Genomic DNA, 14,097 nt, shown 5'->3' on the forward strand with positions numbered 1-14,097 from the left:
TAGAAACCCAAAGATCTTGTCGTTGCTCGAAAGGCATATCCTCAATGGTGAGTGCTGACAAGAATGCTTGAGGAGGGGACAATGAGTTAGGCGAGCGCACCGGTGACCGAGAAAGAGCGTCGGTGTCAGAGTGCTTGCGGCCAGAGCGGTACACTACACGGATGTCGTATTCCTGAAGCCTGAGAGCCCAGCGCCCGAGACGGCCAGACAGATCCTTGAGAGACGCGAGCCAGCAGAGAGCGTGATGATCTGTAACTACCTCGAAGGAGTGGCCGTATAAGTAAGGGCGGAACTTCGTTACAGCCCACACGATTTACAATACAACACTATGAACATCCAATATAAATGAACAGAGCAAGTTTTGGAAGATGTCAAGGTGAGGACAAAAAAAGTTAAATAACCGCTGCATTCTGTCCAGAGGGGAATGGGAATGAAGAGACGGAGAAACTTGAAATGGTCTGAATTTCCTCAAGCTCTTTCGCGGAACACGCAGTGGGATGTACTCTGATAGCTTAGGGCACATAATGTGGCCATGAAGGAGTTTGTACAGAAAAATGATATCAACTCTGACACGATGGCAGTGAAAAGACTGAAGATTCAGTTGGGTGCTCCTAAAGTTGCGCAAGGAAAGCGATATCGAAATATTCGCAAAAAAGCTTTTTGTACTCTGTCAACCTTGTCCAAGTTCGATTTGCAAGTGCCATTCCAAACAGCCGACGCATACTCCAAGAGCGGCAATCATATGGACAGGTATACAGTTTTAAGAACAGGAGTGGAGTACGAAACTCTCTCGAAAGTCTGCAAACAAATCTGAGTGTCCGCATAGCCCGCTGAACAATGCGTTTAGTATGAGAGGAGAAGCTGAGGGTGCGGTCAAAAAGTACACCAATTGGTCATTAATTTCATCAACCCTGTCCAACAGCACAGAATTCGCAGAATAATGGTAGAGAAAGCTGTGTGTTTTACGAGTAAATGAGACAACCCTAGTTTTGGAAGAATTGAGGGTAAGTTGATTCTTCACACACCAATCAGAAAAGGCATGTCCGATTGCAACAACTCGCAATCTTGAAAAGAATGTATTACCTTGAATATGTTTATATCATCAGCATAAAGAAGAAACGAGGAGTTCCTTGATCGCCGAGGAAACATCAATAATAAAAACGTATGGAGAAGAGAAGCGGGCCTAATACAGAACCTTGAGGAACTCCACTGGTTGCAGGGTAAACGAAGGAGGTCTGTCCATTGACACTGACAAAGCAGGAGCGATCAAGGAGATAGTTTCGTAGGAGGGCTATGAGTGAGGCTTTGATGCAGAGAGTAGAAGCTTTTCAAGAAGTAGTGAGTGAGTAACAACGTCGAAAGCTTTGCTCATATCACAGTACACAGTGTCAACCTGACCTCTCTGAAAGACTGCTGCAGAGGCATACGTCATAAACGTGACTAGGTTGGTAGAAGTAGTAGAGCGACCCGATAGGAAGCCATGTTGATTCGGTACTATATTACATGTTTGATATGGAAGGAAAGTATGTTGTGCAAAGCTAATTCGAAAAGCTTAGAGGTTGCACATGGAAGAGAAATCGGACGATAATTGTAAACATCAGATTCGTTTCCTGACTTGAAGACAGGAAACACGCGTGCCATTTGACACACGCGAGGAAAGGCAGCATTTTTTAAACAGTTATTAAATGTGGAAGTCAATACTGGTACAAAAATACAACTGAAGGCTTTTATTATGGCGGCTGGAATACCATCAGGTCCAGGAGACAAAGATGGTCTCAGACGCTTAAGACTCACAGTTATCACCTCCTCGTCAAAGAGAACGGCATTAGATGGTGCACCAGATGGGAGGCAAACGGAATCACAATGTGGATGTTTGTAAACGGAGGAAAAATGTTGGGCAAAACTGTCGGCAACATCACGAATTTCCGACCCCTGAGAGTCGACTAAGCTGATACTCGAATCTGATTTAGTGGAACGCTTGCGAACGCATCGCCAGAACTGACTAGGACGATTTGAGGCATCCTCTCTAAAGACTCAAGATAAGAGTTGTGGTCCCGCTTGTATAAATGTTTGCAAAGAGAACGCATGCGGCAAAACTCCTCTACTAAATTGTCAAACCCAGGGTGTTAATAAAAATAATAATAATTGGTTCAGAAGAAAGGAAAGACGCCGTATCTGTCACAGGCGCTTTAGTTTTCTCTGGGTCTAGCAGGTGTCGCATTATGCTCCATGTCTTAGCCATACCCATTTCGTTTTCGATTTGATTGCATCTGTCTCCCCAGTTGTTGTTTATTTTAGTCGATATTTATGCTTGCATAGGTTACTAAAGGTTGGGCACCATCATGGAGGCAGTGATGATGACTTTCTCAAAGAACTTAAAGACAAATAAATTGGAGAAGTAAGGAAAGATAAATTAGAAAACTACAAAGGACACCAAACCAGCGACTAGACGCTCCCATAACGGTAGCTGAAATGGTGGCAGAAATCTATAGACTAAAGACGAAATCGTCCTCACAGGGCCGGATGGGATTACAAACTAGATGCTAAGGAACTTGGATAACGACTCAATAGTGGAGCTAATTTCCTGCAGAGATGCTGGGAAACGGGGGAAATCCAAGAGCAATAGAAGTTTGCTTAGATAGTGCTAATACCCAAACCAGGAAAACCTCCTACGGTAGATAATTTGAGACCAATATCACTCACATCATGTGTAGGTAATCTTTTCGAACATGTGATTCAGACAAGACTGACCAGATATATGGAGGAGAATGAGCTATGGCCCCGGGAGGTCATAGGGTTCAGGCAACATCTATAGTACGCAAGATATTATGCTCCGGCTACACCATGATATAGAAAAATCAAGATGAAAATATGGTAAAGTTATCTTAGGATTGGACCTGAGGAAGGCATTTGACAGTGTAAAACATGATGCTATTCTACAGGGATTCACGGAACTAAACATAGGGGAAAGGATGTATGAATATATAAGAAACTTTATAACAGACAGAAAAGCAAAAGTAAGGTACCAGAGAATAGAATCTCAGATATTCGAACTGTGGAGCAGGGGCACACCAGAAGGAGCGGTGCTATCCCACACTTTTCAACATAGCCATGCGTGGACTCCCAGAAAAGTTAAGAAAAATAGACAAAATTCATCCTATATGCGGATGACATAACCATTTTGACAAAGGTAGCGATGCTGAAATCGAGCACAAATTGCAAGAGGCAGCAGACAACAGCACAATATGCAAAAGAGAGGGGAATATGAAATGTTCTTCAGAAAAATAGGAGTTGTTTATATACAATCTGAAATACCTAAGGCCAAAAGAACAAGCGGACGTCAAAATAGAAGTGGAGGGACAAGCGGTCCCGAAAGTCGAGCAAATGAGGGTGCTAGGAATGGTCCTCCAAACAAACGGATACAACAGAGAAATGATAAAGAAACTGGAAGGACAGGTCATACAAACAACAAACTTTATAAGGAGAATAGCGAATAAAAAAGGAGGGCTTAAGGAAAGTAACCTATTAAGGGTCATACAAGCTTAAGCAGGGTCGGGTATGCCATGCCATACTTACACCTGAAGAGGGAAGAAAAAGATAGGATCGATAGCATGATAAAAAAAATGCATTAAAAGAGCACTACATCTCCCGACAAGTACCTCCACGGACAGGCTAACGATGCTGAGAATACTCAACACATTAGATGAAATTATTGAGGCAATACTATAGCTATAACAAAGAAGGCTAGAGAAAACTAAGGGTGGAAGGAACGTAAATGGGTATACAACCGAAGGAATACTGGGACAAGACAGGAAATGAAAGGGGAGGACCGGAAATGGATCCATATCCTCCCATTACCAAAGAACATGCACCCTGAATATAACAAGCAAAGACGAGAGAAAAGGGCAGAATTACAGACATGGAGATTCGAGACAGAAAATCCAGGTAGCATTGCATATGTAGACGCTGCATACTGCGGCAAAGCAAAAATGAATGCAGTCGTAGTCAATGACAAGAGAGAAATGCATGATTACAGCAATCTCTGTAAAAACAAGACCAATACAGACAGTGGAAGAGGCTGCAATAGCACTGGCTCTTGCTCAGACCAAGGCAAAATGCATAGTCAATGACAGCAAAAGCACAATCGAGAGCTACACCGCAGGAGTCATAGCGACGGCCAAGGGTAGAATCCTCGACCAAAAGCCAATAGAAAGAGACGTCACTCTTGTTTGTACTTCAGCCCACGCAGGCGTTCCAGGAAACGAGGCGGCATCCCAAACTAGCCCGAGATCTCACACATCGGGCTGGAGGAGTGCCACCGGAGTGAGGCAGACAAGAGCTAGGACCTGATTAACTATAGCGAAATAACGCACTGCGGACTGAGCAAGAGGGTCCTACCACCACAAGACCCCACGTTAGGCAAAGAGGAAGCATTAGCATGGAGAAAGCTACAGACAAATACATACCCGAACCCAGTTCTAGTCAATCATATATGGCCGGAAATACGATCAGACCTATGCTCATTATATAAGGAAAGGAGGTCACTAGATCGCATAATATGGGAATGCGCGAAGTCACCAGGCAAGGCTAAAAATATAACTTAGGACACCTGGGAGACCCTTCTGCGAAGCTCAGACCCAAGAGCCCAAAGAGAAATCGTTCGGCTGGTCGGAGATGCCATCGGGGTCTAAGAACTACCGGCCTGCAACTAAGGCGACTGTCCCACCTTCCGGGTCTAAGCACTGGATAGCTGGATAGTCACTCTTTTGGACAAATAAAGTTTCTCTCTCTCGCTCTCTCTCTCTCCCTGTCACACTTGTTCTGTGGACACCTGAAACGCTCCGTAAGGGAAGGGAAGGAGGTGGAAATGAGAGTGGAAAGAAGAGCCGCAGTGGAGGGCTACGGAGAAATTTCGACTACCTGGGGATCTTTAACGTGCGCTGACATCGCATAGCACACGGACGCCTCTCAGTTTCGCCTCCATCGAAACGCAGCCGCCGGCGGTCGGGATCGAACCCGGGTGGTGGTGGTGGTTGTGGCTGTAGGAAGAAGGAAAAGAAAATGCACGGGCGTGCTACTGGCTCTGTAGCTGAGCCACCTCCGCTGCCTCGTGCAGACAGAAGAGAAAATAGAGAAAGAAAAGGAAGGGAAATAAAGACAGATTGATTTATAGGAAAGGAAAGGCGCAGTAACTGTCTCACTTGTTTTCTGTGGACACTTCAACCGCGCCGTAAAAGAAGGGAGGAACGTGGGAGCGAAAGTGGAAAGAGAGAAAGAGGAGCCGTAGTGGAGGGCTACGGAGTAATTTCGACCACCTGGGGATCTTTAACGTGCGCTGACGTCGCACAGCATACGGACGCCTCTTCGTTTCGCCTCCATCGAAACGCAGCCGCCGATGGAGGCGCGCGCCGCAACATCCGTCAACCACCACCAGAGCGGTGGCGGGTGCAATAACGGCCCACAACAAACAAAAATTCGGTGGCAGGCCAGCCCCCGCCGCAAGCGGCTTTGACCTGCCTCTCCCAGCCCCATCGTGGGTGGTGGTGGTGGTGAAACGTTCATTGAAGCGAAAAGCTTACAAGGGTCAGAGTCGAGCTTCGCGTAGTTGTGGCTGTATAGGAAGAAGGAAAAGAAAATGCATGGTCCTGCAATTGGCTCTGTAGCTGAGCCACCTCTGCTGCCTGTTGTGGCTGTAGGAAGAAGGAAAAGAAAATGCACGGGCTTGCTACTGGCTCTGTAGCTGAGCCACCGCTGCCTGATTAAAAAAAAAACTGATTTATTTATAGGAAGGGAAAGGCGCGGTAACTGTCTCACTTGATTTCTGTGGACACCACAACCGCGCCGTAAGGGAAGGGAGGAAGATGGGAGTGAAAGTGGAAAGGGAGAAAGTGGAGCCGTAGTGGAGGGCTACGGAGTAATTTTGACCACCTGGGGATCTTTAACGTGCGCTGACATCGCACAGCACACGACGCCTCTTCGTTTGCTGTGCGATGTCAGCGCACGTTAAAGATCCCCAGGTAGTCGAAATTACCGCTGCCTCTGATTTATTTATAGGAAAGGAAAGGCGCGGTAACTGTCTCACACCGCGCCTTTCCTTTCCTATAAATAAATCTGCGGACAGGAGAGATAAAGTAAAGAAAAGAAGAGGGAGAGAAAGAGCACGCCGCAACAGCCGTCGTCCACCACCCACGGTGGAAGAATATTCTTGCACCGTGCCACCACCTAAGCGGTGGCGGGTGCAATGACGGCCTACAATAGATAAAAATTTGGTGGCTGGCTAGGCCCCGCCGCAAGCGGCGTTGACCTACCGTCCCAGCCCCGGAGGGCCAGGAACTGCCACCCTTCACCACCTCCTCATTTCTCCCCACCTCCGCTGCCTGTTGTGGCTGTAGGAAGAAGGAAAAGAAAATGCACGGGCCTGCTACTGGCTCTGTAGCTGAGTCACCTCCGCTGCCTAATTGATTTATAGGAAAAGAAAGGCGCGGTAACTGTCTCACTTGTTTAATGTGGACACCTAAACCGCGCCGTAGGGGAAGGGATGAAGTTGGGAGTGAAAGAGGAAAGTAAGATGAGCCGTAGTGGAGGGCTTCAGAGTAATTTCGGCCACCTGGGGATCTTTAACGTGCGCTGACATCGCACAGCACACGACGCCTCTTCGTTTCGCCTCCATCGAAACGCAGTCGCCTAGGTCGGGTTCGAACCCGGGTACTCCGACACAGTAGTCGGGCGTCTTACCTCTGCACCACCCGGGCGGGGCGCACCTCCGCTGCCTCGTGATTGATTGATTTATTTATAGGAAGGGAAAGGCGCGGTAACTGTCTCACTTGTTTTTCTGTGGACACCGCAACCGCGCCGTAAGGGAAGGGAGGAAGATGGGAGTGAAAGTGGAAAGATGCAAACAGAAGAGAAAATATATAAGAAAGAAAAGGAACAGGGAACGCGCGCCGCAACAACAGCCGTCGTTCACTGCCTGATTGATTGATTTATAGGAAGAGAAAGGCTCGGTAACTGTGTCACTTGTTTTCTGTGGACACCGCAACCGCGCCGTAAGGGAAGGGAGGAAGATGGGAGTGAAAGTGGAAAGATGCAAACAGAAGAGAAAATATATAAGAAAGAAAAGGAACAGGGAACGCGCGCCGCAACAACAGCCGTCGTTCACTGCCTGATTGATTGATTTATAGGAAGAGAAAGGCTAGGTAACTGTGTCACTTGTTTTCTGTGGACACCTCAACCGCGCCGTAAGGGAAGGGAGGAAGAGGGGAGTGAAAGTGGAAAGCGGACAGGAGGGAAAGTAGAGAAGGATGGATGGATGGAAAAACTATTTTCGTCAGAGAGCATGTGTGGACGATTCCGTGTTAGATGGCCATCAACCCATGGATGACGGCGACCTGGGTGGCCCGCTCCACGGCCCTGGTCTGGACGACCGGGTCTGAGCTGGCCAACACGGCCTCCCACTGCTCGAGGGAAGGATCACGCATAATATCCGCCGGTGGCGGTGCTATGCTGCAGCTCCATAACGTGTGGTCATAGGTTGCCAATTCCTGACACCATTTGCACTCCGGCTGAATGTCCGGGTAGATTTTGCTTTACACGTATGGGTTGAAGAAACATCTAGTCTGCAATCGTCGCCAGACGCATTCCTGTGCCTTCACCAATTGCTTGTCCGGGGGTGGGTAAATCCTCCGCTCAAGTTTGAAATGATTAGTAATGTCATGAAAGGATACTAGCCCATCTCTCGTGGACCTTCCCGGAACGTCCGGCTCACATACTCGGCTGACGAAACCTCGACCTATAGTGAACTAGATCTAGTTCACCATACCTCGAGCATTCATGTGAGCCGTCTCGTTCCCAGGGTTCCCAGAGTGTGCAGGTACACAGACAATTTCCGCCTCCGTAGTCTCTCGCCCCGTGGCCCGATTCAGCAATCGCGCCGCTGTGACAGATATTCTGCCCCTCGCCAAATTTCGGATGGCGGTTTTTGAATCGCTGAAGATCAAGTCAGCATTACTACTAGTAATAGCTAGTGCTATCGCCGCTTCCTCTGCAGCTTCTGGGGAGCGGGTTTTGACTGATCCGGAGGGGATCAAGCGTCCCCGCCCGTCCACCACCGCAATTGCAAATGCGTCCTTGTCCTTATACTAGTTTCGAATTAGTTCTAAATATATCTCTGCTTGTGTCATTCTTCGTAAAATCGCATGTCTAGTGTAATTTCAATGAAAAACTCCCGGCTACTTACGCGAACATCTCGCCTCCCGGCCGTTGCAAATGTTCTCGACTGGTTATTTCAGAAAACGTTTACAGTCCTTTTTTTCATTGCCCCGCCGGGGTGGTGCAGTGGTAAGACGCCCGACTACTGTGCCGGAGTTCCCGGGTTCGAACCCGACCACGGCGGCTGCGTTTCGATGGAGGCGAAACGAAGAGGCGTCGTGTGCTGTGCGATGTCAGCGCACGTTAAAGATCCCCAGGTGGTCGAAATTACTCCGTAGCCCTCCACTACGGCTCCTCTTTCTCTCTTTCCACTTTAATTCCCACCTTCCTCCCTTCCCTTACGGCGCGGTGCGGGTGTCCACAGAGCAAGTGTGACAGTTACTGCGCCTTTCCCTTCCTGTGAACCAATTTAACTTATTTAACTTTTTTTCATGATGACGTTCTCATTCCCGCATTGTATATTTCTTCGCGCACTGATCGTTCAGAAGAAAAAGTTGCCATTATTTATTCTATCACACCAGAAATTTTCTTTACTTGTCCATTACGCTCACTTCACATAACTGGAATCGCCTTCAAGGATATTGCTCACCTCCACTGTTATTCGCTTCTCCGTAGTGCCTCAGAGACAACTAGGAATGCAACAAAAACCACCTTTAGCTAATATTATGCAACCAGGAATCATTCATGGCTGCATTTCATACATTTTTTTCTGACCAACTCTGTACGTATGATGCCCTTGAACCGAAGTGTAATCCAAATATGTAAAGAAAAAATATCAAATTTGGCAGGTTAGTCTCGTTGAGCGAGCTCGGTTCCGGCTTGAATGAAGGCCTGTACAGCAGACAGTAGTTTTATGTCTTCAGAATGCCTTACCAACTAGCCTCTCATCAGACACTTCTGTACAGCAGCTGAACGTTATTATTTTTGAGCTATGGATTACCGCTCAGTTTAGCTTTTCATTTCGGTAAAGGATTTGAAAGACGCGCCGAATTAAGCAGTGTGTTCCAGTTCCACTATGGCGCTGCGGTTGCTAAAAAAAAAAAAAAAAAAAAAAAAAAAAAAAAAGCAAAAGAAAGTGGCATGGATTGAAGAGCACGTTATTATGTTATTGTGCTGTCTCGCGGCGTCGGCGGCTGTTGTTGTGGCCTGTGAATGTGATCTGTGGCAGAAGTGGCAGAAGCGCGACCGGCGGGACTGAGGAAATATTTAGAAAGTAGTGCTGAGTCGTCGGTGTCAACAGCTGGTTATTGGCGATCTAGTAAGAAAAGTAAGAATACACCACACTGCGAGATGCCGAGGGGCTTGGTTTGGATAGCGGTGGTGTTCCACGTTTTGGTTATCGTGTTCGACGTGTCGTGTCACGACCACAGTCATCGCAACGAGCTCAACAAAGAGCGGGTACAAGACGGAACGATCGGATCCCGTGGTCACGATCATCTCGACGCTAAAGACCACGACGCGAGTTTTGATCACGAAGCAATCTTGGGTAAGCTAAGTGGGAGGCTTGTTCGAAACATGCGATCTCTGAACAGTCCGCGATGCTCGACCGATTCTTACGTAAACCCATTGCTAGCGTGCTCACTTACTGTCATTTCTTCCTTGCAGACCCGTGGACTTGCGAAATCTGACCGAGCGCTAGATTTTGATATGGTTATGCTAGCCGATTCTTTATTATCCGATCCGATCCGCCTTCGCTTTTTTTTTTTTTTTTGTATTTTTAAGAGTAACAGCCGTATGATGTAAAATGTCTCGTTTTCATTTTAGGTAGCAAAGATGCGGCTGAAGAGTACGACCAGCTGCCCCCTGAAGAAGCCAAGGCGAGGTTGAAAGAGCTGGCACTCAAGATGGACAAGGATAAAGATGGATTCGTAGATAGACTTGAGCTAATTGACTGGATTCTGCGATCTTTCAAGTGAGTGGCTGGAAAACTAGAAAAGTTTGAAAACTTTCCCCGCTGGATTCGTCCAAAGCCTAGCGTAACACTCGCCGTTACTGTAGACGCTCATGTTAGCCCAAATCTGTCTTATTGACAGGACCATTCCATCAGCATGGCACATGCCATAGTTCCAGTAGCGTGAGAATAATGCGCTGACTAAAGTTGTGACGATCTGGAGACTTAAGCTTCTTGAGTCCAAGCTTTCTCTTGTCATACTTAATTCTCACAGTTCCTGTGTGCTCATGTGTGTTTGTCTTTTGCACTGTAAAGGTTACTAACTCAAGAGGAAGCACAAGAGCGATTCGAAGAAGAAGACAAGGATGGTGATGGCAGAGTAACTTGGGATGAGCATGTGAGCGAAGCCTTTGGTTCCCCGCAAAAAATTTCAGACAGCGACAGTGAAGACAACGACTTGAGGGTGAGTGGCGCAAAGCATCCTTTCTGCTCTGTGTAATATAAACCTGGTTGCTTTAACCGCTGCAGCTCTTAGCACTGGAAGTTCGGACTGCATGATTTGGCCTGACATAAAGGCAAATTTATGCCAGATGCTGATGCAAACTGAGTGATATTAAGCACAAAAACAATGTAGGTTCACGGCATAAACTTAAATTATTTATCATGTCAAAAGCCCCTAACATTCAATGAGAGTGCATTGCAGAAAACCATTTCCTACTTCGCATGAGTCTGAGGACGTGGGATCAAAACATAGCCGTGGCTGCGGCGCCTTTGTGGAGGAAAAAATGAAAGAAACCTGTGTGCGGTGTCATGTCACGTTACAGTGATCATTTTTCTTGGACCCTCCACTGCAGTGCTTCTCTCTTTCTTCTTGCACTCACACCTTCATCCCTTCCCTGGTGCATACTGCAAATGAGACAGCTGTTGTTCCTTTCGGTTCCTCATAACGAATTTTCTTTTTTCATGACTTAGGAGCATGCATTGGACCTTTCGGTTTCCAATTTTAAAAAGTTCATTAGACTTTTCTCAATGTTTGGTTAGTTGGTTTGTGGGGTTTAACGTCCCAAAGCAACTCAGGCTATGAGAGACGCCGTAGTGGAGGACTCCGGAAATTTAGACCACCTGGGGTTCTTTAACGTGCACTGACATCGCACAGCACACGGGCGCCTTGCTTTTCGCCTCCATCGAAAAGCGGCCGCCGAGGCCGGGATTCGATCCCGCGTCCTTGGGAACAGTAGTCGAGCGCCGTAACCACTGCGCCACCTCGGCGGGGCTTTCTCAATGTTTGTTTCGAAACACTGTTTTCATTTTTCTTTTCTAATATTATCCCTTATGTACAAAGTTTTGTTGTTTTTTTTTGGAGGGGGGGGGGAATATATGCATTTCTTTGTGTTTAATAGATGTAGAGTTTATCCTTGCCTTCTTTTAGGACCAGCAGAAATAATCATATTGAGGCCCATATTTGTAAAAGAAAGCGGTATAGTCGTAGTAAGAATGCAGGAGGTAAATGATTGGGCCATGAGACAAAAGCGGAAGTAGAAGTTTAGTCCTAAGTAAATTCAATCAATCAATCAATCAATCAATCAATCAATCAATCAATCAATCAATCAATCAATCAATCAATCAATCAATGAGTTTATTTTCGCATACTATGTACAGCGAAAAAGGGTGACAGGAGTAAAAGCTGCTTTTATTGCAGCTTGACTCAGCTCCAGTCACCCAGCAGCATTGACAAACGATGCACTAGTTACGTTTATAGATAATTTGACTACGATAATTATACATAATACAGAAAAATGAGCATGCAAAATACATAAGTAAAAAGATTTACATGATCAAAGAAAAATGAACATGCAAAATACATAAGTAAAAAGGTTTACATGATCAAAGACTCCAATTACTAGGACACACATAGTATATTATACCCCAATACATTATATACGGGGCAGTAAACAACACTATATAAACAGTTCAGCAATACCCTTTTACGACGGTTGTGCGATATCAACCTGAAGCGCATCATACTGATTTAGTAGTATTGGTAACATATGTTGAGTCATCATTTTACCACAATTAGTTTGTGTTGATGGAACCAGCCAAGTTGATGGATTACGAAAACAATAGTTACTGGAAGATTTTGTTAGTTGGGCTAAATCTAAAAATGGGTCTAAGGTACCTTTAATGGCCCGTTTATAGGTGCAAAGTAATTTATGCATATATATATATATCTTGCGCCATAATGATCCTGTGTGTACGAAAAAGTGGTGCTGTGTGCCCCAAGGCTGACACATTTCCAACTGCGTGGAGAGCTCGTTTCTGGAGGACAGAAATTTTTTTTTTTTTTTTTCAAGTAACTTTATTGACAAAACCAAATAATATGTACAAACACTGTTTGGACCGATAGCTCAGTAGGCTAGTGGCCGGTCTAAATACAAATATTACTCTCTGGTTCAGCCATAGAGGATCAATGATTGAAAGGAACAATAATGATATAAACGCAACATTACTGCTACAATTGCATACATATGCAAGAATACAGCAAACTGCAAGTAAAATAAAATACCCACATAATTATGAGTACCAAATAAAATCGATAAGCATAATAATACTACAATGAAGAAAAGGAGAATTAGAAAGAATAGGGTTACAAAGTACAATAAAGTGCAAGCGAAGTACACAATACACTCACAAAAATTATTACGCACACGTAATAGCATGTGCGCAACAACAAATACCATTGTAAAGCATGTTTCAAAAACTAGGCAATATATGTGAATTTCACTAAGAAAGAAATTCAGGCAGGATTTGATTAGACTGGTAATACAGTTTACATGTCAATTTAAAATTTTTGGCGGCTTTCACCTCGATAGGCAATTCATTCCATATTTTAACACCATTGAACTCCATCAGTTGCTCACCATATATATTTCTACATTTGGGAAGGTTAAAATTACAGTTAGATGCCTGCCTAATATTACGCGAAGGCTGGACAAATAGGCTTAATGGAAGGGGGGAGTTAGTGCAAATTATATTGTTGATCACAAGCGCAACTTTGTAGTTACGCAAGGTTAGGTACGATAGTATATTGTTGGCATCAAAAATGTTTCTGCTGGATCGATCAAAATTACTAGTTGTTATTGCATTCAATGCCCGCTTTTGAAGACGATGTAAAGGCAACAAATATGTTTTATATGTTTGACCCCAAGATTCACAGCAGTAACTGATATGTGAATGGAAAAACGAGAAGTAGAGGGAACATAGTATATCGTATGGAAAACAGTATCTTCCCTTAATGAGTGTGTAGCACCCAAAGGCTAATTTTTTGCATACGTTGTGAATTTGTTCTTTCCAGTGTAAATGGCAATCAAATATAACCCCTAAATATTTAAAAGAAGAAACTGGTTCTATTAACGAATTACCTAGAGTAAGTGTAAATGTATTGTTAATAGTCTTGTGTCTAGAGTGAAAAATTATATACTTAGTTTTGGCAATGTTCAGCGTTAAGCGATTGTTGAGGAACCAGGAAGACAGCATTGTCAGCTCATTCATTATGATCGTCTGAATTGCCTGAAGAGATTCTCCAGTAACTACAAGAGCGGTGTCATCTGCGTACAATAGGACTTGAGAAAAGCGTAGCACTTGCGGGAGATCGTTTAGATAAAGTGAGAACAACACGGGACCCAAAACAGAACCCTGTGGCACACTACAGGTTACATAGTTGACATCTGATATAAAATTATTAATAAGTACTCTTTGCTTATGGTTAGATAGATAGTTGTGAAAAAATTTAGACGAGTTATCGACAAAACCGTAACTTTCCAATTTCTGCAACAATATAGGATGACATACCGTATCAAATGCCTTTTGAATATCTAAAAAAACAACAACAGCTATTTTGTTCTGATGCAGGGCAGAAATAATAGCTTGCGATAAAGTTAACACTGCTGTGGAAGTTGACCTATTTTCGTCAAATCTATGTTGCTGAGGTGTAATGATAT

At 44.9% G+C, this 14,097-nt stretch overlaps 1 protein-coding gene across 3 annotated transcripts in view; it reads left to right on the forward strand.

The window, feature by feature from the left end:
* LOC146178078 (reticulocalbin-2) overlaps positions 1–14,097 on the forward strand; it is a 108,299-nt gene that overhangs the window by 69,941 nt on the left and 24,261 nt on the right. The window contains exons 1-3 of one of the 3 annotated variants that reach the window (XM_084577923.1): positions 9,282–9,694; positions 9,973–10,120; positions 10,415–10,562. In XM_084577923.1, coding sequence (XP_084434049.1) covers positions 9,499–9,694; positions 9,973–10,120; positions 10,415–10,562 — 492 coding nt within the window. In that variant the 5' untranslated portion in view covers positions 9,282–9,498. Of the gene's footprint in view, positions 1–9,281; positions 9,695–9,972; positions 10,121–10,414; positions 10,563–14,097 lie in introns of those variants that run through there. The other 2 variants (XM_084577924.1, XM_084577926.1) reach the window with 2 other exon arrangements.

Source organism: Amblyomma maculatum, chromosome 9 (assembly GCF_055883805.1).
Source record: "Amblyomma maculatum isolate TAMU_Amacu chromosome 9, ASM5588380v1, whole genome shotgun sequence".
Taxonomy (NCBI): Eukaryota; Metazoa; Arthropoda; class Arachnida; order Ixodida; family Ixodidae; genus Amblyomma; species Amblyomma maculatum.